Raw genomic sequence first — 22119 nt, forward strand, 5'->3', positions numbered from 1 at the left:
AAAGCATGACTTAGTGATTTTGCACATGTGCGAGCGCCAAAACCCGGAAGTAACCCGTTCCAGTACTTCCAGGTTCGGCGCGGTGTGCAACCCGAAAACCCGCTACCTGAAGCGTCTGTAACCCCAGGTATGACTGTACAAATGACTACCGACTGAAAACAAAGGCTGCATTCAGTTTTTGTTTTAAACAGGCTGTGGCCCGTACAGTTTAATGCTACTACAAGCAGCACAATAACTTCCACTTTGTTCTTAGATCAATGCAATGTTCATTTATTATTTGTACTTACAAAACCCCTCCCCCAAAAGCCCAGCCCCTCCCTTTTCAGCTACCTCCCCATCCCACCTCCCCCACAAATGCCTTTTACAAATAGTTAAAAATTAAAAACCAGATGACATTAATTTTGGTACAGTTATTCAGCAATATAGCTGTCATAATTAATGGGTTACGTTTCATTACAACCAGGGTGATTTGGGTAAAGGGGGCGGGGAATTCTGGTTATTGGCCAAATAAAATTTCATATTACAAGTTAGCAAATTCTAGTACAAAAATAGTCCATGTGATAGAACAGCCTGTAATATTTATTTTTTTTTAATTTTTATTGTTATTCACAGTTAAGAGAGTCTGTTGGCTGCATAATTCCTTAAGTATTTTATGAATTTTTCCTTTTCTTTTATGGGGCTTCTTCTTATATAACCCAAATATAGGACAGAGCCTCAATAAATCCTTAGCAAAGAACCCTAGAATGAGGGTTAATAAGATATTCAGTTTATCTTCTTGTAATGTGCTTTTCACGGGATATCCAAAACCCAACTGGTCCCCCAGGTAGTCTCTTTGATATTTGTCCCTATGAGATCTAGAATCAAAAGGACCCCTGAAGGACATTCTCCAGAACTTTTCCATGGCGGCCACGGGCCACGGCAGCGATGCTCAAATTCCACATGGGGAGGGGGGGGTGCAAAAGCATGCTCTGTTCATCCCCATTTCCCCCACACATTCCTCTTGTCACCTCCTTTCAAAAAATCATCAGTATTTTGCTCATTAAAACACCCCGGGGCCTGGTTCTTCTTCGCATCTCTCCCAGGAGTATTCCGTTCTGACTATAGCCCCTTCCGTTTCCACCTGTTATTAATGCTTTTCTGCAATTGGTTTCTTTTTTCCCTTAGGCCAGAGAAAGATCTGCAGAGGCGCTACTTGTCCCTCAAGATATCTAGCTGCTCTTGGTATTCGGTGAAAAGCCGTTGCAAACGAAGGTTCTGACCGATGACGGGAAGCAGTTCCTTGAGGAGCTCTCGCTTGCGTAAGCCCTGCATGGGAAAGGAAAATAAATCCTTTAATGTCCATCACACGGCAAATACCAGAGTTTGATTGTGGGATTACAGGAGACTCCCCACATCTGACTGACATATGCACAACCACGTATGCACACTGGGAAACAATTACTGTATTTTTCGCTCTATAAGACGCACCAGACCATAAGACGCACCTAGTTTTTGGAGGAGGAAAACAATAAAAAGAATATTCTGAATCCCAGAAGCCAGAACAGCAAGAGGGATCGCTGCGCAGCGAAAGCAGCAATCCCTCTTGCTGTTCTGGCTTCTGGGATAGCTGCGCAGCCTGCATTCGCTCCATAAGACGCACACACATTTCCCCTTACTTTTTAAGAGGGAAAAGTGAGTCTTATAGAGCAAAAAATATGGTAATTTAATTCATACCAGGAAATGGAAGAGGAGAGCTGGAGTACTTGTGGCTTGCGAGGAGATGTTCCACAAAGGCCTAAGAGGACATCAGTAAGGACGGAGAAGAGACTGGATGCTCAGTGGGACTTTGTTTAGGCTGCTCAGCCTCCCCACCTAACATCTAATGTGTGTGGTAGCGCAGCAGCAGCATCAGCAACAACAACTGTGTGTGTCCTCCAGCCTTCTGCCGGCCCCAGAGCTTCAATTCCAGTTGTGGATATTTTTGGTAAAGTGTATGGGTTTTTTAAATCTGGATTGGAGAGACAGTGGCAGAGAGGGCATTTCAAGGGTGTTTGGAGGGTGCTCTCCCCTGCGTAAGTGGGGAATCACCTGTATAGCTATGAGAAAAGGTAAATCTAAAGGACCCCTGACAGTTAAGTTCAGTTGTGAACGACTCTGGGGTTGCAGCACTCATCTCGCTTTACTGGCCAAGGGAGCCGACGTTTGTCCAGTTTTTCCGGATCATGTGGCCAGCATGACTGAGCAGCTTCTGGTGAAACCAGAGCAGCGCACGGAAACGCCGTTTACCTTCCCACCGGAGCAGTACCTATTTATCTACTTGCACTGGCATGCTTTCGAACTGCTAGGTTGGCAGGAGCTGGGACTGAGCAACAGGAGCTCACCCTGTCGCAGGGATTCGAACCGCTGACCTTCCGATCGGCAAGCCCTAGGCTCCGTGGTTTAAACCACAACGCCACCCGTGTCCCTATAGCTATGGTGGGCTTGTGCAGATTGGGGGCTTTCTCTTTCTGCGTCAACTGTCCCAAAGTAAGTGTCTGCCTGGAGGACGTATTGCATGAAAAACTAGAGGGTCACAGTTGTGCTGGAAAGTGCTTCATATCACTCACAGAGAATAAATTGATGCATAATGTTCCCAAGCAGGCACTGGCTCACATACATGCCCAAGGATAATCACACAGGTAGGTGGGTGGAGGAATAGGACCCAACTGCTCATCCCTGGGAGCAGCCAGCAACATGCTTGTTGTTGCCTCCCGACATAAAACAAATTGGGTCCTGCACTGGAGAGGCAGGTGGCTTCCGCTTCCGGCCTCGCCATCAAATTAACTCAGAGCTTTCCTAACTCTTCACTTTGGCGGCACACATTTTAGACACAGTGATTCGTTTTTTACTAGCAAACAGGACGTTAAACTAACCCCTTTCCAGCCCCAGGAGGAGCACGGGAAATGTTTGCGTGACACACTTACACACTGCCGCCTACACACTAACGTGTTGCGACACAGAGACTGGAAAGCTGTGAATTAACTGGTTGAAAATAAGGGACTATTAGCCCTCAAAGACAAGTGAGCCGTGCTCTGGGTAGCTGGGTTTCCTTCTCTTTCTTCACAGGGAAAAAACCCTAGAAAATAATAATATACAGTCAAACCTCGACTCCCAAACGCCTGCGTTTTTGGAATGTTTTGGCTCCCAAATGCCAAAAACCCACAGCTAAATGCTCCGGTTTTCAAATGTTTTTTGGAAGCTGAATGTCTGATGTGGCTTCTGCTTGGGTGCAGGAAGCTCCTGCAACCAACTGGAAGCTGCGACTTGGTTGTCGAACATTTTGGAAGCCAAACAGGCTTCCAGAACGCATTATGTTTGACAACTGAGGTTTGACTGTAATAATAAATTATTATTTATATGCCACCCATCAGACTGGGTTGCCCCATCCACTTTAGACAGCTTCCAATGAATTAAAACACATTAAAAGCCTCTCTTCAACTAATGGGATGACAGTACTATTAATACTTACGCTTTTCCTTGTTTTGTTTATATATATATGTATATTTACAAAAGCAACATTAATTTGTAGCTCTCAACCAATACAATTCTCAGTGGCAAGAGAAAGGGAACAGATCTGACATCAGGAAGGACAGTATTCACAAGAGAGTAGCAGAAAATTTCAGCCTCCCAGGACACGATGTTGCAGTTTGTGAGCAAAGGAATGCCTGGGTAAAACTACTGAGTTCAATTTTGATGCTTGTGTTCTGAATGGAGATAATGGGTTTTTATTCTACTGCTAGGTAATTTGACTATCCCCAAGTATCGCCATCTATTTTAAAGGCAGATATAACTGTCTCCCTTCAGCAATATTGGAAGGGCGTCATCCAGGTGTCCCAGATAAGGGCTGTCTGTGTCCCATTGCAGGTGAAGTAGTTGAAAAGTTGGGTCCTGTTTTCTTTGAAAGTGACGTTCATGGAGTAGAATGTAATAGACTATGTAATAGGTATGAGTTACTCGTGCGTAAGCTGGTGCCTTTCTCGGTTAATTTGCCTTGTTAAACCTTTCTGACTGCACAGCCCCTTCTCATCGCGGCTGCCTCAGTCACTGGCAGAATCCGTCAGTGGGCGTTTCTTGAACCTCTTCCAACATAAAAGTTGTTTGACACCCAGTCTCCTCCTCCTCTCACTGCGCGGGAGTCTTCTGCGCAGGGAAGGTGTGGGTAGTGGAGGACCTGGGCTCTCCTCACTGATGTCCAGTGAAGAGTCTTGGAGCCCTCTCTCCAATTCCCCCATCTGCCCCCCTTCATCCCTGGTGTTGCGCTGAATGGCTTCCCCCTCTACTGAGCTGTTTCTCCCCCTGCTGCTGGGTCCTTCGCCAGCATCATCTGGGAGCCTCCCCTTCGCCTCTCCCTCCGATGTCAGTTCCCTGACAGACTACTTTGCCATCTCTTATCAGGAACACCCAGGAAGGACACCAGAATGGTACCTGAAACTTTTCTTGGCTGATATTAGAATATGATGCTCTCATTTAGTTGTAGTTTGTAACCCATATGTATATGTTTCACCTTGTGCATTGTATTGTATTTTAAACAAGTGTGATTTTATTCTTTCTCTGCTCTGTTTTTGGTGGGTCTGTGACTGTATGATAAATGATTGCTTGTTTGATGAGTGGCTGGATTGTCAGAATGCCAGGACTATATGTTTTGGACCTTCTCCTTGGTAACTTTGCCGCGTCACAAAGGAAGAGAGAGAGGCAAGGAATTTGTGTAATCTATTCTGAAAGGAAGCCACCTTACCACAACAGTTGCTTCCCACTGACTTCCAGCTGAGCTGTGGACTGGACCCAATAAATCCTTGCATAATTCCCGCAATCGATATTCAAACCCTGATAAAAGACAGAAGGTGAAATCATGTTCAGAGGCATCACAATAAATCCTTTACATAAATCATATAGCAGAACGTAGTGAGGGCAGCCCTTACAAGATCCCAGGAGTACCATAAATTGCTTGAGTAAGAAATAGGACAAAAACAAGAAGACAGAGTTAAGAATTTGTTATGAACTTGGTTGTTTGTTTGTTTTTTTAAAAAAGTTGACCATCCATGTTCATGACAGTTAAGGTTCTGTCTATTGTCTGATTCACACTTAAGAACCAGAAATGGATAGTGACACTGCATATTATTCCATTCTTCGAAGGACTGACTTTGTGACTGAGCTAGTCAAGTTAATGTCAGGAAAAAACTCAGAGGCAGCTGAATTGCTTCAGTTGAATCCAAGCATAATAATAATAATAATAATAATAATAATAATAATAATAATAATAATAATTTATTATTTATACCCCGCCCATCTGGCTGGGCCTCCCCAGCCACTCTGGGCGGCTTCCATAAAAACCAAAAATACAGTAAAATATCACACGTTAAAAACTTCCCTGAACAGGGCTGCCTTAAGATGTCTTCTGAATGTCAGGTAGTTATTTATCGCTTTGACATCTGATGGGAGGGCATTCCACAGGGCGGGCGCCACTACCGAGAAGGCCCTCTGCCTGGTTCCCTGTAGCTTTGCTTCTCGCAATGAGGGAACCGCCAGAAGGCCCTCGGCGCTGGACCTCAGTATCTAGATAGAATGATGGGGGTGGAAACGCTCCTTCAGGTATACTGGACCGAGGCCGTTTAGGGCTTTAAAGGTCAGCACCAACACTTTGATGGTTTACTATTATTAGATTTGATTTATTGCCTGCTCTGCACCATAAGGTTCCAGGGTAGGGTGCAACAATTTAAAACCACAGTATGTAAAACAGTTTAAGACAAATTGAGAGTCATGGGAATAAGGTGGGTCCTTAAAATATGCATGTTCGCAGCGGCATAGCGTGGGTTATCAGCACCCGGGGCAAGGCAAGTAACTTGCGCCCCCTAACACCTAACCATGGTCATTAATACGCCAAGACGCGCGTCTTTGGGCGTCGCGGCGCAGCCTTCTCGGTCTCCCTCCCCGGCCCGGCTAGTCCCGACGCGGCTTCTTTCTGGCGCGGGGAGGGGGCGGCTCTGGGGCCAGTGCGTCGGCCGGCCTCCGGCGCGGGTGGGGGGGCCCGTCGGGGCGGGTGGGCGGTCTTGGCGCGTAGGCACTAGAGCGCCGCCGATGGCGCGTTTGGCGGGCTGCGCGCGTCCAGACAGCGACCCGAGCCTGGGCGGCGTGGCGCTTGGTGCCGGAGCCTCCGCCCGCAGCACCCCGTCGGGAGACCCGGCCGGAAGGAGCCTTGAGCCGGCTGTCGGACGCGGTTGAAGCAGCCAGGGCGGCATGGCAGGTGGCGGCGGCTCCTCGGCGACTCCACGCGGCCAGCCCAGCACGCTGGCCGAGCCCCGCAGGCAAACGCTGCCCGTCGGTGAGGAGGGGCTGCCTGGCGCGCCCTCCGTGGCCCTGACGTGCGGGGACCGCGGCGAGCGCTGAGAGCCGCTGCCAGCTCGTCGGTTCCACGAGACATGGGGCTCTGCTACAGCCTGCGCCCGAGGCTCTTCGGCGACTCCGGAGGCAGCGAGCACGCCCCCCCAGATGTTGCGCCCGGTGCGGCTGGCACCCCTGGCACCCCCCACGCTACGCCACTGCATGTTCGGTGTCAAAGACAAGGGTAAAGAGGTTCATCTTCAACATATGACAGAAACTACATACAGTGGTATCTCTGGATATGAACTGCCCCCTTTGCGAATGCTTTGGGCTACGCACACAGCAAACCCGGAAGTACAGTGGTATCTCAGGTTACATAAGCTTCAGGTTACAGACTCCACTAACCCACAAATAGTGCTTCAGGTTAAGAACTTTGCTTCAGGATGAGAAAAATTGTGCTCTGGCGGCACGGTGGCAGCAGGAGGCCCCATTAGCTAAAGTGGTGCTTCAGGTTAAGTACAGTTTGAGGTTAAGTATGGACCTCTGGAACGAATTAAGTACTTAATCTAAGGTACCACTCTACAGTAGATGCTCGGGTTGCGAACGTGATCCGTGCGGGATGCACGTTCGCAACCTGCATCGTCCACAACCCACATTGTCCGCAACGGCGTGTCTGTGCACACATGGGTTGCGATTCGGTGCTTCTGCGCATGCACAAAGTGCAATTTAGCGCTTCTGCGCATGTGCAACTGCTGAAACCCAGAAGTAACCCGTTCCGGTACTTCCGGATTTCGGCGGTCTGCAACCCGAAAAAACGCAACCTGAAGCACCTGTAACCCGAGGTCTGACTGTAAAGGAAAGGTTTCCGCTGCCGGCGCCTGTGCGGAAGCGGGCTACCGCTGCCTGTGCTTCCACAGAACAGCGCACCTCTCGATACGAATGTTTCAGGGTAAGAATTGGCCCCCGGAATGAAGTTTGTATCCAGAGGTACCACTGTAATGATGGTTCCTGATGCACCTCTTGGAGAGGGAATCTGACAAGTTAGCAGCTCTCGTGGCCACCTCTATTCCACCCAAAATTCTGAGGGCAGCGGAGAGCCGCCTCTGCTCACTGTAACATCTGGGAGGGTCTGTAGGGGCAGGAGTTCCTTGTGGGTCAGTTTGCAGCAACTCAGCGCATAAGGAGAGGGACCAGTTGCTGACCATGGTACTGACAAGGGGGTCAAGGCAACAAAGGTGAGTTGGGGACAAAAACTCTCAAACAAGAGATGCATAAGCAGCATTGAGAGAAACATGGAAGGGGGAGGGAAAGGTATCTCCCACCATTTAAACACCCACCATTTATTCTGAGGTGGTCTAAGGAGCTGACTGCCCTTGCTATTTTAATGCGCTTCTTACAGATGTCAATTTTGTTTGGATACCTGCCAGGAAATCTGGATGGCATATATATTTTTAGGCACCAGGTGACAACGTTCCTCATCAAGCAGGCTTTCGGACAATTCATATTCTACAGCTTTTTAAATGTGTTTGTGGGATGGGGGGGATATTGCTTTATTGCTCCTGTTCTAATCATTTATTTGTGCTTTTTTATCTTGTGAACCGCCCTGGTATCTTCTGATGAACGGGGGTATATAAAATATAATAATTAAATAAATATCTATCAACTTATATATGTCTAAAGCGAGAGAGATATATTAATGTTCATTAAAGTGTGCTAATGTTTTCTCTTTTTTCTCCTTCCTTCCTTCCTTCCTTCCTTCCTTCCTTCCTTCCTTCCTTCCTTCCTTCTTTCTTTTGTTAAATTTGCTCAAAGAAGCACATACATACATACTCGGAGCCTCACCTTCATTAACTAGATACCGTGCATAGATAAGGAGCCAGTGGCGGTATTCGTGACTTGACTGTAAAGTCAGCGCTGCAGCTACCTGACTCTCCAGATACGCCAGAGTCGTTTCCTGCTGCACCAAATGGGGCATGGAGAACAATCTTGCCGCTTGCCTCCCGGAGCTGCAATGAAGAACAGTGACAGGAATGTTTTCAGAAGGGAAGAAGCAACTGCTTCAACTGTAGGTGTCCGTATCTATGCTGTACTCAACAGCAACCTTGAGCTCACACTCTCTCTTCCCTGCTCCACCTCCACACAGCTTCGCCAAGAGATCAGAAGCTTCTGCTCACAAATCGGGAATGGAGGGGGACGAAGGATTGCACGAGCCAGAAGCTATCTGTGCTTGTAACAGCAAGCCAACAACAGCAGATGCTTCTGAATTATTGCCATTAATATTGGATCGTCCCTGTAGATGGTGCTCCACAAAGAGGAGCAGGTCCTTACCCAAAACAGCTCACAGTGTAAAGGGAGAGAGGAGGGAGACAACAGAGGCAGGAAAAAGGGCACCAGGGTAAACAGGGGGTGACTATTAAATTACTTAAGGGATGAGGGTGGCGCTGTGGGTTAAACCACAGAGCCTAGGGCTTGCCGATCAGAAGGTCGGCGGTTCGAATCCCCGCGACGGGGTGAGCTCCCGTTGCTCAGTCCCTGCACCTGCCCACCTAGCAGTTCGAAAGCACGCCAGTGCAAGTAGATAAATAGGTACCGCTCCAGCGGGAAGGTAAACGGCATTTCCCTGCACTGCTCTGGTTCGCCAGAAGCGGCTTAGTCATGCTGGCCACATGACCCGGAAGCTGTACGCAGGCTCCCTCGGCCAACAAAGCGAGATGAGCGCCGCAACCCCAGAGTCGGTCACGACTGGACCTAATGGTCAGGGGTCCTTTACCTTTATTCAATTACTTCAGTTACACACACTTGGTCTTTATTCCCTGGCCCTCCAGATGGGAACAGAATGCGGGACTAAAAAGACCTTTAATCCAATCCAGTAGGGCAGTGGCTCTATGCTTTTGTGGCTCTAGATTCTCACAATTAGGTTTTGCACCAAGTGAGAAGGGCGTGCGAACCTTGAGGAATAAACTAGCCCCCAGCTATGCAAAATTCGGCTACTTGCCAGGGATAAGGCCACGGAAACTACTGAGGAGGCATCAACAATAAGAAAAACACGAGGCTTAGTAAGTCCATACTTAGACGTTCTCCCTTGTATTATAGCTAACGGTCCTGAACACAGCATAGCCTCCTGCGATGGCAAACTGTTCCTGAAGTCCGCACATTGCGCTAGAGTCTCCTGCTTGTCAGAAACAAGGTTCCTGGAAAGACAAAAAAAGATTTGGAGGGGATTAAAAAGGAGGGGGTGGGGAGGAGATTAAATTGGAAATGAGAGGGGGGATATTTACTTAGTTTTAATATTTATACACAAGTAGGGTCTCAACCGACACGGGTGGCTCTGTGGGTTAAACAGGGGGTGACTATTAAATTACTTAAGGGACAAGGGTGGCGCTGTGGGTTAAACCACAGAGCCTAGGGCTTGCCGATCAGAAGGTCGGCGGTTCAAATCCCCACGACGGGGTGAGCTCCCGTTGCTCGGTCCCTGCTCCTGCCAACCTAGCAGTTCGAAAGCACGTCAAAGTGCAAGTAGATAAATAGGCACCGCCCCAGCGGGAAGGTAAACAGCGTTTCCGTGTGCTTATCTGGTTCGCCAGAAGCGGCTTAGTCATGCTGGCCACATGACCTGGAAGCTGTATGCCGGCTCCCTCAGCCAATAAAGCAAGATGAGCGCCGCAACCCCACAGTCGGCCACAACTGGACCTAATGGTCAGGGGTCCCTTTACCTTTACCTAGGGTCTCAACCCAAAGTGCTCAAAGCTGTTTGCTTAGGCAGGAAATTGTGGCTTGCAAACATGTTTTGGGTAAAGCAGAGTGTCACAAACGAGGCCGTTCCCATCAGGCCTCTTCTACCTCACCTGTCACCTGGGACGGGGGCAGTCTGCCACTCCAGCAGACTGCCTCAGAGGAAGAGATGAGAAGAAGGGTTCATTCCATTGGCTTTGATAAAAGCCCGGCTCCATCAGGCACCTCTTGCCCCCAAACCGTGCCAGCAGATCATTGTAAGAACAGCTGTTTAAGAACAGGTGCCTGAGTTTGATTCCCCCAACTTCCCTCCCTGCCTGTTTCCCCTTTTGTGTCTTCTCTCTCTCTCTTTTAATACTGTAAGCCTGCAGAAAGGAACTGTCTTGTTTTAATTGATTATATGCAAGACATGCCGGGAGCCTACACTGGCTGAAGAGTGGGGTACAAATGCTCTAAATAAACAAATAAGCAAAGGTTGGCTTTCAAGTTTAGAGCTTCCCCCCTCGGACAAAGGAACGCACTCAACAAACCCATTCCCCCCCAACCCTTTAGGTGCTTACCAAGAAGACAGAGAAGGGTTAAAGCAATAGGCTTTTCCATCAGACATGTTCATTAAAGGGATGCCATGCTGTGTCAACAAGATCTGAGACACAGTTGTTTCGCTTCCTATAAAAATCAAATCAGATAATGAGACTTCCTTGGAGCAAAGTCAAGAGCAGAGTTACAAGTCTAAGTAGAACTTAGTTGGGTAGAATCCATCATGTCTGAAGAAAATAAATGTGGAGGGGGATGAAAAGGAGAAGGAGTAGGGGGATAAGTGGCAATGAAGTGTTAGGGTGATGTGTTTTGACCACACAGGATGCTTAATGCAGGCATAGGCAAACTCGGCCCGCCAGATGTTTTGGGACTACAACTCCCATCATCCCTAGCTAACAGGACCAGTGGTCAGGGATGATGGGAGTTGTAGCCCCAAAACATCTGGAGGGGCGAGTCTGCCCGTGCCTGGTTTAATGCATAGCACTACAAAGCACCCCTAACTGGAAATAATTTCGTTACCTGCTAAAATTGTTTGCAGGGACTCGTCTTTCACCACGACTGCCTGTTTTTGAGCATTCCTGGAAAGCACAGAAAGGGAATGGCATTTCAGTTCAGCAAAACACAGAAGAGGCATTTCTGCAAAGGGAGAAACTGAAACACGGCACGGTGAAGTATTTAAACTGAAAACCAAGGAATTTCCGCTGGAACGTTGGCACCAGTCTCATAGGATGCTAAGTGTCGCACCGATAGAATTCTTGGTAAGATTCAGGGGACTATCGCTTCGGTGGCACCGGCTCACATGGAAAAGCCTGAAATGAACCAGGTCCTGCTTTTGAGAAGCTGTGCCGAAAGATTAGAGGATAAGGCTACCCATGGCTACAAGCTGCAATGACTATGTTCTGCGTCCGCCATCAGAGGCAGTAAGCCCCTGAATGCCAGTTGATGGGAATCACAGGTGAGGAAAGGTCTCTTGTGCTAGGGTCCTGCTTGTGAGAACAAGATGCCGGATTAGACGGCCCTTCGCCTGATCCAGAAGATGGGAGATGGTGTCAGTGTTAGCTTGTTTTCAGCGAGTCTGAACAAGGTCCATTTTCCATCTTGGTGTTTCCTCCACACATACGACCCTCAAAGCCTCCTGCTTCCTCAAATTTTCCCTTGATGCCTCTTATAACTAGAATTGCCTCCTGGAATGCCTCTGAGTGATCGCCTCTCTTTATTTCCTCATTCACCTTTTCCAGGAAACCTCTAGATCTCCACCCCAACCCTCTCATTATCCCTACAGTTGCCGCCATGCTTGCTCACAGAGAGAAACCCTTTGCACCTCAGCTCTGCTCACAATGGAAGGTAGCTGTCCAGTCCTGGCATCCAATAAAATATAGGTATGCTCAGTATAGGAGAGGCTGAGGCAGTCCAAAAACAAAGGGAGCAAGAAGGGAGCCAACAGCCTCCCATATATTGTGGATTTCAGAAGGGATAACAATTTATTATTTATACCCTGCCCATCTGGCTGGGTCTCCCCAGCCATTCTGGGTGTTTCCCAACAATATATATATTTAAAAAAATAATCAAACATTCAAAACTTTCCTAAACAGGACTGCCTTCAGATGTCTTCTAAAAGTCAGATAGTTGCTTATTTCCTTGACATCTGATGGGAGGGCGTTCCACAGGGAGGGCGCCAATACTGAAAAGGCCCTCTGCCTGGTTCCCTGTAACCTCACTTCTCGCAGTGAGGGAACAGCCAGAAGGCCCTTGGTGTCCTGGCTGAACGATGGGGGTGGAGACGCTCCTTCAGGTATACTGGGCCGAGGCTGTTTAGAGCTTTAAAGGTCAGCACCAAGACTTTGATTTGTGCTCGGAAACATACCTGGAGCCAATGTAGGTCTTTCAGGATATTGAAGGACACCTTTTGCAGGTGCCAGAGGAGGGACTGGCAGGCAGAGTGATGCCCATGGGCAGCACGTTGGTGACCCTGGGCTTATTGCAAAGTAAGTGCAATGGAAATACAGTGGTGCCTTGCAAGACGAAAAGAATCCGTTCTGTGATTCTCTTTGTCTAGCGGTTTTTTCGTCTTGCGAAGCAAGCCCATTGAAGGATTAGCGGATTAGCGCTATTAGCGGCTTTTAGCGGCTTATCTGCTGATCGGATCAGCTGATAAGCAGCTTAGCGGCTTAGAAAAAAGGGGGGGAGAGGGGAAAAAACCAGCAGGAACTCGCAAGACATTGTCGTCTTGCGAAGCAAGCCCATAGGAAATTCGTATTGCGAAGCATCTCCAAAACAGAAAACTCTTTCGTCTAGCGAGTTTTCCGTCTTGCGAGGCATTTGTCTTGCGGGGCATCACTGCAATCACATATGCTTCCCATGCCTCCACACACCTCCTTTCTCTGTTGTTTCTCTGGGTCAGGTTCAACAAATGAGTCATGGCAGCGGAAGTTCAGGCAAGGAGTTGTGCTAGCACGGGGTCTGCAACCCGCGGCTCCGGAGCCGCATGTGGCTCTTTTATACCTTCGCTGCGGCTCCGGGGCGGATACTAGCGAGGGGAGGAGGCGCATTGTGCGCCCCGACACTCCCCACTGTGGCGGATGCTGTACTGGCTGTGACGTCGCATGGGGGCGGTGCGTGCATTAGTCACGCACCGTCCCGACGTCACCTTCCTGCCCGCTGTCAGATCACGGCTCCGGAGATATATTTGTTTTAAATGTCGCAATCGTTTTGCGGCTCCCAGTTGTTTTTTCCTTCAAAAACGGGTCCAAGTGGCTCTTTTTGTCTTAAAGGTTGCAGACCCCTGTGCTAGCACAATGAGGTCCCCCCACTGTCTCCCTTGCCCCCAAAATTGGCTCTTGTGGGGGAAGGGGAGAATCCCAAGAACAGTGTAAGAGGGAAGGAGAATGGGGATTGCTTCATTTGGTAAGCTGAAATGAATCAACTGCCATTGCACTCGCTGGATTCCTCCCTCTGCACCTGTTGACTGTAACCTTCCTGAGGGCCACTGAAACGACGACAGCTTAGTGCTTACCAGACGGAGAGGGTTGCAGCCGTAGTGAGAGCCATGATGTAGAAGCCCGTGCAGTGCAAAGTGGAGATTGGCGAATGCAATACGATGGGAGGGAGAAGGCGGCGGCCGCAAGCCGAAAACACAGACAAGGTCCGCTTCTCACAAGCAACGCTCACTACCTTGCTGGAAAAGAGCCAGGGGACGGGGGAGAGAAATCAACTCAGAACTTATTTAATAAGACCGACGCGTCAAGCTTTGCATGAACAGTCCCCAAAGTGGTTTGCAAACAAAACGAAAACACAACAAGAAAGTGAGAAATAAAAACACATTTTAAAAAAGCACAACCCGACCTCCACGGTAAACAAGAGGGGAAAGCTACAAACATCTCTGTTAATTGCATCCCAGAGAAAGCTTGAGAGAACGGGACAGCTTCCACCCGAAAACCTAAAATACCGTATTTTTTGCTCAATAAGACTCACTTTTTCCCTCCTAAAAAGTAAGGGGAAATGTATGTGCGTCTTATGGAGCGAATGCAGGCTGCGCAGCTATCACAGAAGCCAGAACAGCAAGAGGGATCGCTGCTTTCGCTGCGCAGCGATCCCTCTTGCTGTTCTGGCTTCTGAGATTCAGAATATTTTTTTTCTTGTTTTCCTCCTCCAAAAACTAGGTGCATCTTGTGGTTTGGTGCGTCTTATAGAGCGAAAAATACGGTATATTTCTGAAAGACATTCCCATCCTGTCCTTCTGTTATCAATATGAAGCATTCCATCAGCTGGTGGAACACGCAGGATGTACTTTTAATTTTGTTTTTATCCTAATCAGATAAGCCCTTGGGACTTGGTGATTGGGGGCACAGGAACAGGAGGTCGCTAAGCACTGAGAAGATGGTTCCACAGATCACAGCGCCTGAAGAGGTGATTATGGGGTAAGGTGATCCCATGAGTAAACTGATGCCAAGACATTAAGGGCTTTATATACCAAGTTGATGCCTTCAACCTGGTTGTGGCTGTGTTTGTACATGCACGCGCGCACACACACACACACACACACACACACACACTCACCAGCTTCCTGCTGCCGAGAGAATTCGGCTGGTGAGGACCGTTTCCCATTCCTTTCCTTCCCGGTTGCACTTTAACCTGCTGAGTTTTGAACCTCCCACTGTGGTGATTTCATTCTCCACTTCAATGTACATGGAGGGATCTGAGCTGACCTGCAAAAGTTGGTTTTCTTAAAATGAAAGCTGAGCAAGAGAAAGTCAAATATATATTCCAATCCAAACAATTAAAAAAACAACAACACACCCTGGAAATTTGAAGGTGCCGTTATCCAGCATCGAAAACGGTAGATTCTTTATTTAAGAACACACATTGCTCAAACACGGGGGCTCATCTGAAATACCAGCCCGTTCACAGCTACTGTATTATGTAGTAATAACTGAAACATTATTAAAAGTGCCTGCCAGCAGCATTATTCAGAATCACCATTATTACCAGGCCCTTCCCATATTTTATTTGCTTGTTAAATTTACATACTGCTCCTAAAGAACAGCTCTCTGCAGTTTACAACTGCAGACTTGAGAGGAAAGGTAAGGAACAGCATTTAAGTACAGTGGTACCTCTGGATGTGAACGGGATCCGTTCTGGAGCCCTGTTCGCATCCGGAAGCGAATGCAACCCGTGTCTGCGTGTGCGCGGGTCGCGATTCACCGCTTCTGCACATGACGTCATTTTGACTGTCTGCGCATGCGCGAGCGGCGAAACCCGGAAGTAACGTCGCTGTAGCGCGCAACCCGAAAATACTTATCCCGAAGCTACTTCAACCCGAGGTATGACTGTACAGTTAATCTGCTCTGTCAATGCAGTCCAAATCCAAATCTTTATTATTCTGCCAAGGGACAATTGTACAGTACATCCCACACCCAATAAATCATTTAGGGCATAATACAGCAAAACAGCACATCTGAACTTCCATGCTATACCAATACTTGAGAACAAGGGCTCATTACAAAGGAAGTGAAATGCTACCATTTATAATTTAACCTGATACTTTAACCCAAAGTTAGCAACCACCTATTATCTGACTTTTCCCTTTGTTTTCTCACTACCTCTGTTGTTCTGAACCAAGCTGGCAAGTTAACAGAGAGGCAGTGGGGTGTGGTGGTTAGAGTGTTGGATGAACCTGGGAGACCAGGGCTCAAATCCCCACTGGGCGATGAAGATCACTGGGTGACCTCGGGCCAGTCGCTGCCTCTCAGCTGAACCCCTCTCACACGAGGTTGTTTGTGGTGATGAAATGTGGAGAGGGAGAACCCTGTACGCCACCCTGAGCAACTTGGAGAAAAAGGGTGGGTTAGAAATGCAATAAATAAAGCATATGGGATTCAGCTCCATCCTTTTTAATAGGCACAAGCTGAAACGAGGAAGCTGGCCGGATCAAATATGGTTCTTCCCCCCCCCTTTTTAAATTTATTTCCCCCCAAAAAACCGAAAAAAGAAAAACTACAAACATCAAATTCAACATCCATATTCATTTTCTAACTTAAACCTATTACATAATTAACTAAATTAAAATATACCTAATTACTTCTCTTTCCTGTATACAAATACAACACAGTTAGAAATTTTATATTAAAGCTTTTATATTATAAATAATATTTCAATTTCCCCTATACCCCCCGTTCCCCTTCACCCATGTGTGATCTTATTTTATTTTATTTTTACTTCTTCCGTCTTGTTGTGTTGTTATAATTTAATTACTGTTCAGCTGTTTTTTTATTATTTCCTTGCTTACCCCTGCACATTTTACACGTTATCTATTAATATTCCAGTTCCGGAACCATATTTTTTCATATATTCCTTCACTCCCTCCCACTCTTGAATTATTCTCCGATTTGAATGGCCTCCAATAGTTGCCGTCATTTTTGCCATTTCCACAAACACACAGAGTTTACTTTGCCATTCTAATAATGACGGTATTTTCTCCCCCTTCCAGTTCTTTGCAATCAGTATTCTGGCCGCTGCTGTTGCGTAAAGGAATAAATTTTTCTTATCTCTGGGAACGTCCGGATCAAATATGGTTCTATGGGTCCGGCTTGTCGGCAGGACCAAAATGTCATCTTTTCCCAATCCCTTTTATACCCCAAACACTTTACTGGGAACCTCTGCCTTGGGAAACTGTGAAGACTTCGCTCCTTATGCTCCGGAGTTTCCGCAGCTGGCTGTCCACGCCGATCCTAGCGCTTCTCTTGGAACTAACCTGCTGTTAACTGCAGAAGAGTCAGTGTAGTTTTTTGGTTTTCTTTATCCAACACTTACTTGCAATGCAAATGATTTCTGAGGGACTGGGGTTGGCAGTTTAAGTGCTAGCGGTGCACTGTGGCAAGCACCATCCTTCTCAGAAGCCAGGATTGCTGGAGACTGAAAGGCAAGAAGGAGAACTCAACCAGGCTGATTGGCGTAAAGATGCCTGTCGTCGATTTAATTGCAAACACCAGCTGGAGCCGTCAGTGGCGTAGCGTGGGTTGTCAGCACCCGGGGCAAGGCAAGTAATCTGCGCCCCCTAACCCGTGGATTTGCGCCCCCTAACCCTAGCCCCCAGTTGTTGCGCCCGGTGCGGCTGGCCCCCCCTGCACCCCCCACGCTAAGCCACTGGGAGCCGTTGCCTTCCCACCAAGCGGTCTGTGGAAAGGAATCCAGGAAAGAGAGAAGGAGAAGGAGCAGGTGCACGCTGTAGACTTCACCTGCTTTTCTCCTTCCTGGAGATTCTTTTCCACGAAGCTCTCAGTGGGAAGGGGACATTTTTACCACCCGCTCTTGCTCCACCAAAAGTTTTGTTTTTTTCATGGTTCTTTACATATCTGTGTTTTTGGGTTTTTTTTAAATTAAAGATTTCTTGGTTTACAAATGTATGTACAATGTCTCCTTTTTCAAGTTACATTTTCTACAGATCAGTTTCATTTGTTGAGACATTAGTGTTACATTAGGAAGAAAGGGGGGAAAGAGGTGGAGGGGGGAATAGTGAGTGGGCTGGGGTGGCAATGTTTCTATTCTGCTTAGTGTATGTGTGAGGTTTTGTGTCAACGTCACTTGTGTGAGTTCTCTTTACTATTTGCTTGTATTCCTTTGGGGGTGAGAGAGGTTGGGGGGTGGCCTAGGGGGTGGCTGGTTGTCTTTGACTGGCTGTGGTGAAATTTGTTTCCGTGTGTGCGTGTTTGGATCAGGTTAGCCAGATTGATTCGAATGCTGTTGGCAAATTCTTGTCATTGTCTTGTTGGGCTGTGTATGTGATACAGTGGTGCCTCGCAATACGAAAAGAATCCGTTCTGTGATTCTCTTCGTCTAGCGGTTTTTTTCATCTTGCGAAGCAAGCCCATTGAAGGATTAGCGGATTAGCGCTATTAGCGGCTTTTAGCTGCTTTTAGCGGCTTATCTGCTGATCGGATCAGCTGATAAGCGGTTTAGCGGCTTAGGAAAAGGGGGGAGGGGAAAAAAACCAGCAGGAACTCGCAAGACATTGTCGTCTTGCGAAGCAAGCCCATAGGAGATTTGTTTTGCGAAGCACCTCCAAAACGGAAAACTCTTTCGTCTAGTGAGTTTTCCGTCTTGCGAGGCATCCGTCTTGCGGGGCACCACTGCAAAAAGTAACCATACCGGGATGAAGGCATCTTCTTCTATTTGTCTCTGTGTCAGTTTCAGTTTGTTGGTTAGTTTTTCTAATAAGGTTGTTTCCCATACTATCTGATACCATTGGTCCATGCCATGGGTAGGCAAACAAAGGCCTGGGGGCTGGATCCGACCCAACTGCCCTCTAAATCCGGCCCGCGGACGGTCCAGGAATCAACATGTTTTTACATGAGTAGAATGTATCCTTTTATTTAAAATGCATCTCTGGGTTATTTGTGGGGCATAGGAATTCGTTCATATTTTCCCCCAAAATATAACCCGGCCCCCCACAAGGTCTGAGGGACAGTGGACCGGCCCCCTGCTGAAAAAAATCTGCTGACCCCTCGTCTATGCTTACTCCTGACAGGTCTCTCCAGTGTCTGGCTATGATGTTTCTGGCTGCTGAGAGTAGGTGGGCTATGAGCTCTTTGTGTATTTGGTAAAGGATGTGCCACTTCAAGGTTGCCAGTCAAAAGACAGGATGCAAATCGAGTACAGATAAATATTTTTTTTTCATAAGCAAATGAACAAGAGAAGATGACAGGCACCCCAGTTACCTGAACTGTTAGCGTAACGGGCATCAGTCTTGAGTCCTTTCGAGGCCTGCCTTTCTTCTTCTTTTCTACTTCAAGGTCCAGTTTACGCTTGGACAGAATCATAGGCTTGGCTGGGATCTTTTCCTCACTGTCGCTGCTACTCTCCAAGATATCCTTAGGTTTGCTTTCCCTAATTGAGTTCTGCTCCTTCAATCTGCAAGAGAAACACAGGGTTATTCGACAAAGTTTCAAAAGCAGTTTCTGGGCTGGTTCGTGGGGGTGGCCTAATGATTAAGAATCCACACGTTTTCAAACAACATTTGGAGACGTTTAATTTAGAGAAATGGCAGAGAAGACATGACAGAGGTATATAAAATTGTGCATGGTGTTGGGACAGTGGATAGAGAAACGTTTCCCCCCCTTCTCTCACAACGCTAGAACTCAGGGCCATTCAACAAAGTGGAACCCTGGACAATTCAGGGCAGACAAAGTACATTCGTACCTTGGATCTCAAACGCCTTGGCTCCCGAACAAATAGGCTCCTGAACAATCGAAACCCGGAAGTGAGTGTTCTGGTTTTTGAACGGTTTTCAGAAGCTGAACGTCTGGCGCAGCTTCCGATTGGCTGCAGGACGCTCCTGTAGCCAATTGAAAGCCACACATTGGTTTTCGAACGGTTCTGGGAGTCAAACGGACTCCCAGAATGCATTCTGTTCAAGAACCAAGGTACGACTGTACTTTTTCACGTAGTGCACAGTAGAATTACGGAGATCACTCCAACAAGAAGTAGTGATGGTTATCAATTTAGACAGCCTTAAAAGATGGTTATAGACAAATTCCACGCAGGCTAAAGCTACCAATGGCTACTGGCCATGAGGACTAGGTTCTTCTCCCTCCACTGTTGGGGGCAGTAAGCCTCTGAACGCCAGTCGTTGGGAATCACAAGTGGTGAGACCACAGTTGCACTCAGCTCCTGCTTTTGGGCTTCCCATACACACTGGGTTGGCCACTTTGAGAACAGGATGTTGACTAGATGGGCTAATGGCCAGGTTCAGCAGCAAGCACTTTGGATGTAGCGTTAGCAGCAGCAGTAAGGACAAAATAAAGGTAAAGGTAAAGGTACACCTGACCTTTAGGTCCAGTCGTGGCCAACTCTGGGGTTGCAGCGCTGATCTCGCTTTATTGGCCGAGGGAGCCGGCGTACAGCTTCCAGGTCACGTGGCCAGCATGACTAAGCCACTTCTGGCGAACCAACCAGAGCAGCGCAGGGAAATGGTTTTTACCTTCCCGCCAGAGTGGTACCTATTTATCTACTTGCACTTTCACGTGCTTTCGAACTGCTAGGCCTTTCCACAGGCCTGCAAGACGGAGCTGTTCCACCAGGCCTTTGGTCAGGGCACAGCCTGACCCCCTCCTCTGGCATTTCTCACAGAACTCTAGCCCAATGGTTGCCATTAATCTGATTTGAACTGATTTTATAATGAAATGATTTTAGAATGTTGTATCATTTTACTGTTGTTAGCGGCTGGGGAGGGCGGGATAGAAATAAAATATTTATTATGATTATTATGATTATTATTTTATATGGTCTTTAGGTGAAAACTAGGCCTTAATGGCTACAAATGCACACAGGGACAGTCTCCCGAAAAACAGAGGAAGACTGCAATGTGGTATGATTACAAAGCATTCTTATATATTTCTGTGTACATATTTCAGGAATCTTCTAGCTCCTCTGAATACCCTTCTCTAACTTTCCATTTTTAATAATATGTGATTGAATACATTCTTCAATGTCCTTCTTTATTAACTTCTGAATAAACACGCATTCTTCAGTGTCTTCATTCATTAACTTTTGATTAATTGTCTTATTCATTAGTTGTTTCTTCCTAGCTCAGTAGCCTAAGGTTAATTATAACGTTCTGCCTAGCTGATTTATTGCATTCCTATAACGTGCCACGAGAACTCCCAGAAGTGCAAGCTGGATTTAGAAGAGGCAGAGGAACCAGAGACCAAATTGCAAACATGCGCTGGATAATGGAGAAAGCTAGAGAGTTCCAGAAAGACATCTACTTCTGCTTCATTGACTATGCAAAAGCCTTTGACTGTGTTGACCACAGCAAACTATGGCAAGTTCTTAAAGAAATGGGAGTGCCTGATCACCTCATCTGTCTCCTGAGAAATCTCTATGTGGGACAAGAAGCTACAGTTAGAACTGGATATGGAACAACTGATTGGTTCCAAATTGGGAAAGGAGTACGGCAAGGCTGTATATTGCCTCCCTGTTTATTTAACTTATATGCAGAATTCATCATGCGAAAGGCTGGGCTGGATGAATCCCAAGCCGGAATTAAGATTGCCGGAAGAAATATCAACAACCTCAGATATGCAGATGACACAACCTTGATGGCAGAAAGTGAAGAGGAATTAAAGAACCTTTTAATGAGGGTGAAAGAGGAGAGCGCAAAATATGGTCTGAAGCTCAACATCAAAAAAACGAAGATCATGGCCACTGGGCCCATCACCTCCTGGCAAATAGAAGGGGAAGAAATGGAGGCAGTGAGAGATTTTACCTTCTTGGGCTCCATGATCAGTGCAGATGGTGACAGCAGTCACGAAATTAAAAGACGCCTGCTCCTTGGGAGAAAGGCGATGGCAAACCTAGACAACATCTTAAAAAGCAGAGACATCACCTTGCCAACAAAGGTCCGTATAGTAAAAGCCATGGTTTTCCCAGTAGTGATGTATGGAAGTGAGAGCTGGACCATAAAGAAGGCTGATCGCCGAAGAATTGATGCTTTTGAATTATGGTGCTGGAGGAGACTCTTGAGAGTCCCATGGACTGCAAGAAGATCAAATGCATCCATTCTTAAGGAAATTAGCCCTGAGTGCTCACTGGAAGGACAGATCCTGAAGCTGAGGCTGCAATACTTTGGCCACCTCATGAGAAGAGAAGACTCCCTGGAAAAGACCCTGATGCTGGGAAAGATGGAGGGCACAAGGAGAAGGGGACGACAGAGAATGAGATGGTTGGATGGTGTTCTTGAAGCTACCAGCATGAGTCTGATCAAACTGCGGGAGGCAGTGGAGGACAGAAGTGCCTGGTGTGCTCTGGTCCATGGGGTCACGAAGAGTCGGACACGACTAAACGACTAAACAACAACAACAACATAACGTGCCACAGTGCAGGTTTCCATGGTTATTGCCCATATACATTTTTTTTTTCTGCTGGGAAGGGTTAGCGAATGTTCATTTGCATGTACCAGGCTACACAACAAGAAAACGGAGTCTTAAGATATTGCAACTTTGGAGGAAGTGGAATTTC

General features: G+C 47.2%; 1 protein-coding gene across 1 annotated transcript in view; it reads right to left on the reverse strand.

Annotated features, from left to right (window-relative positions):
* Positions 1–321: 321 nt before the first annotated feature.
* The window catches only part of HIRA (histone cell cycle regulator), a 68945-nt gene continuing 47147 nt past the window's right edge, over positions 322–22119 (reverse strand). Inside the window, exons 16-25 of the mRNA XM_082203060.1 lie at positions 18819–19011; positions 16915–17016; positions 14662–14810; positions 13619–13780; positions 11125–11183; positions 10629–10734; positions 9405–9527; positions 8179–8342; positions 4754–4842; positions 322–1305 (exon numbers count right to left, since the gene is read on the reverse strand). Coding sequence (XP_082059186.1) covers positions 1189–1305; positions 4754–4842; positions 8179–8342; positions 9405–9527; positions 10629–10734; positions 11125–11183; positions 13619–13780; positions 14662–14810; positions 16915–17016; positions 18819–19011 — 1264 coding nt within the window. The 3' untranslated portion in view covers positions 322–1188. The remainder of the gene's footprint in view (positions 1306–4753; positions 4843–8178; positions 8343–9404; positions 9528–10628; positions 10735–11124; positions 11184–13618; positions 13781–14661; positions 14811–16914; positions 17017–18818; positions 19012–22119) is intronic.

Source organism: Podarcis vaucheri (genome assembly GCF_965113315.1).
Source record: "Podarcis vaucheri genome assembly, chromosome: 16".
Classification (NCBI taxonomy): Eukaryota; Metazoa; Chordata; class Lepidosauria; order Squamata; family Lacertidae; genus Podarcis; species Podarcis vaucheri.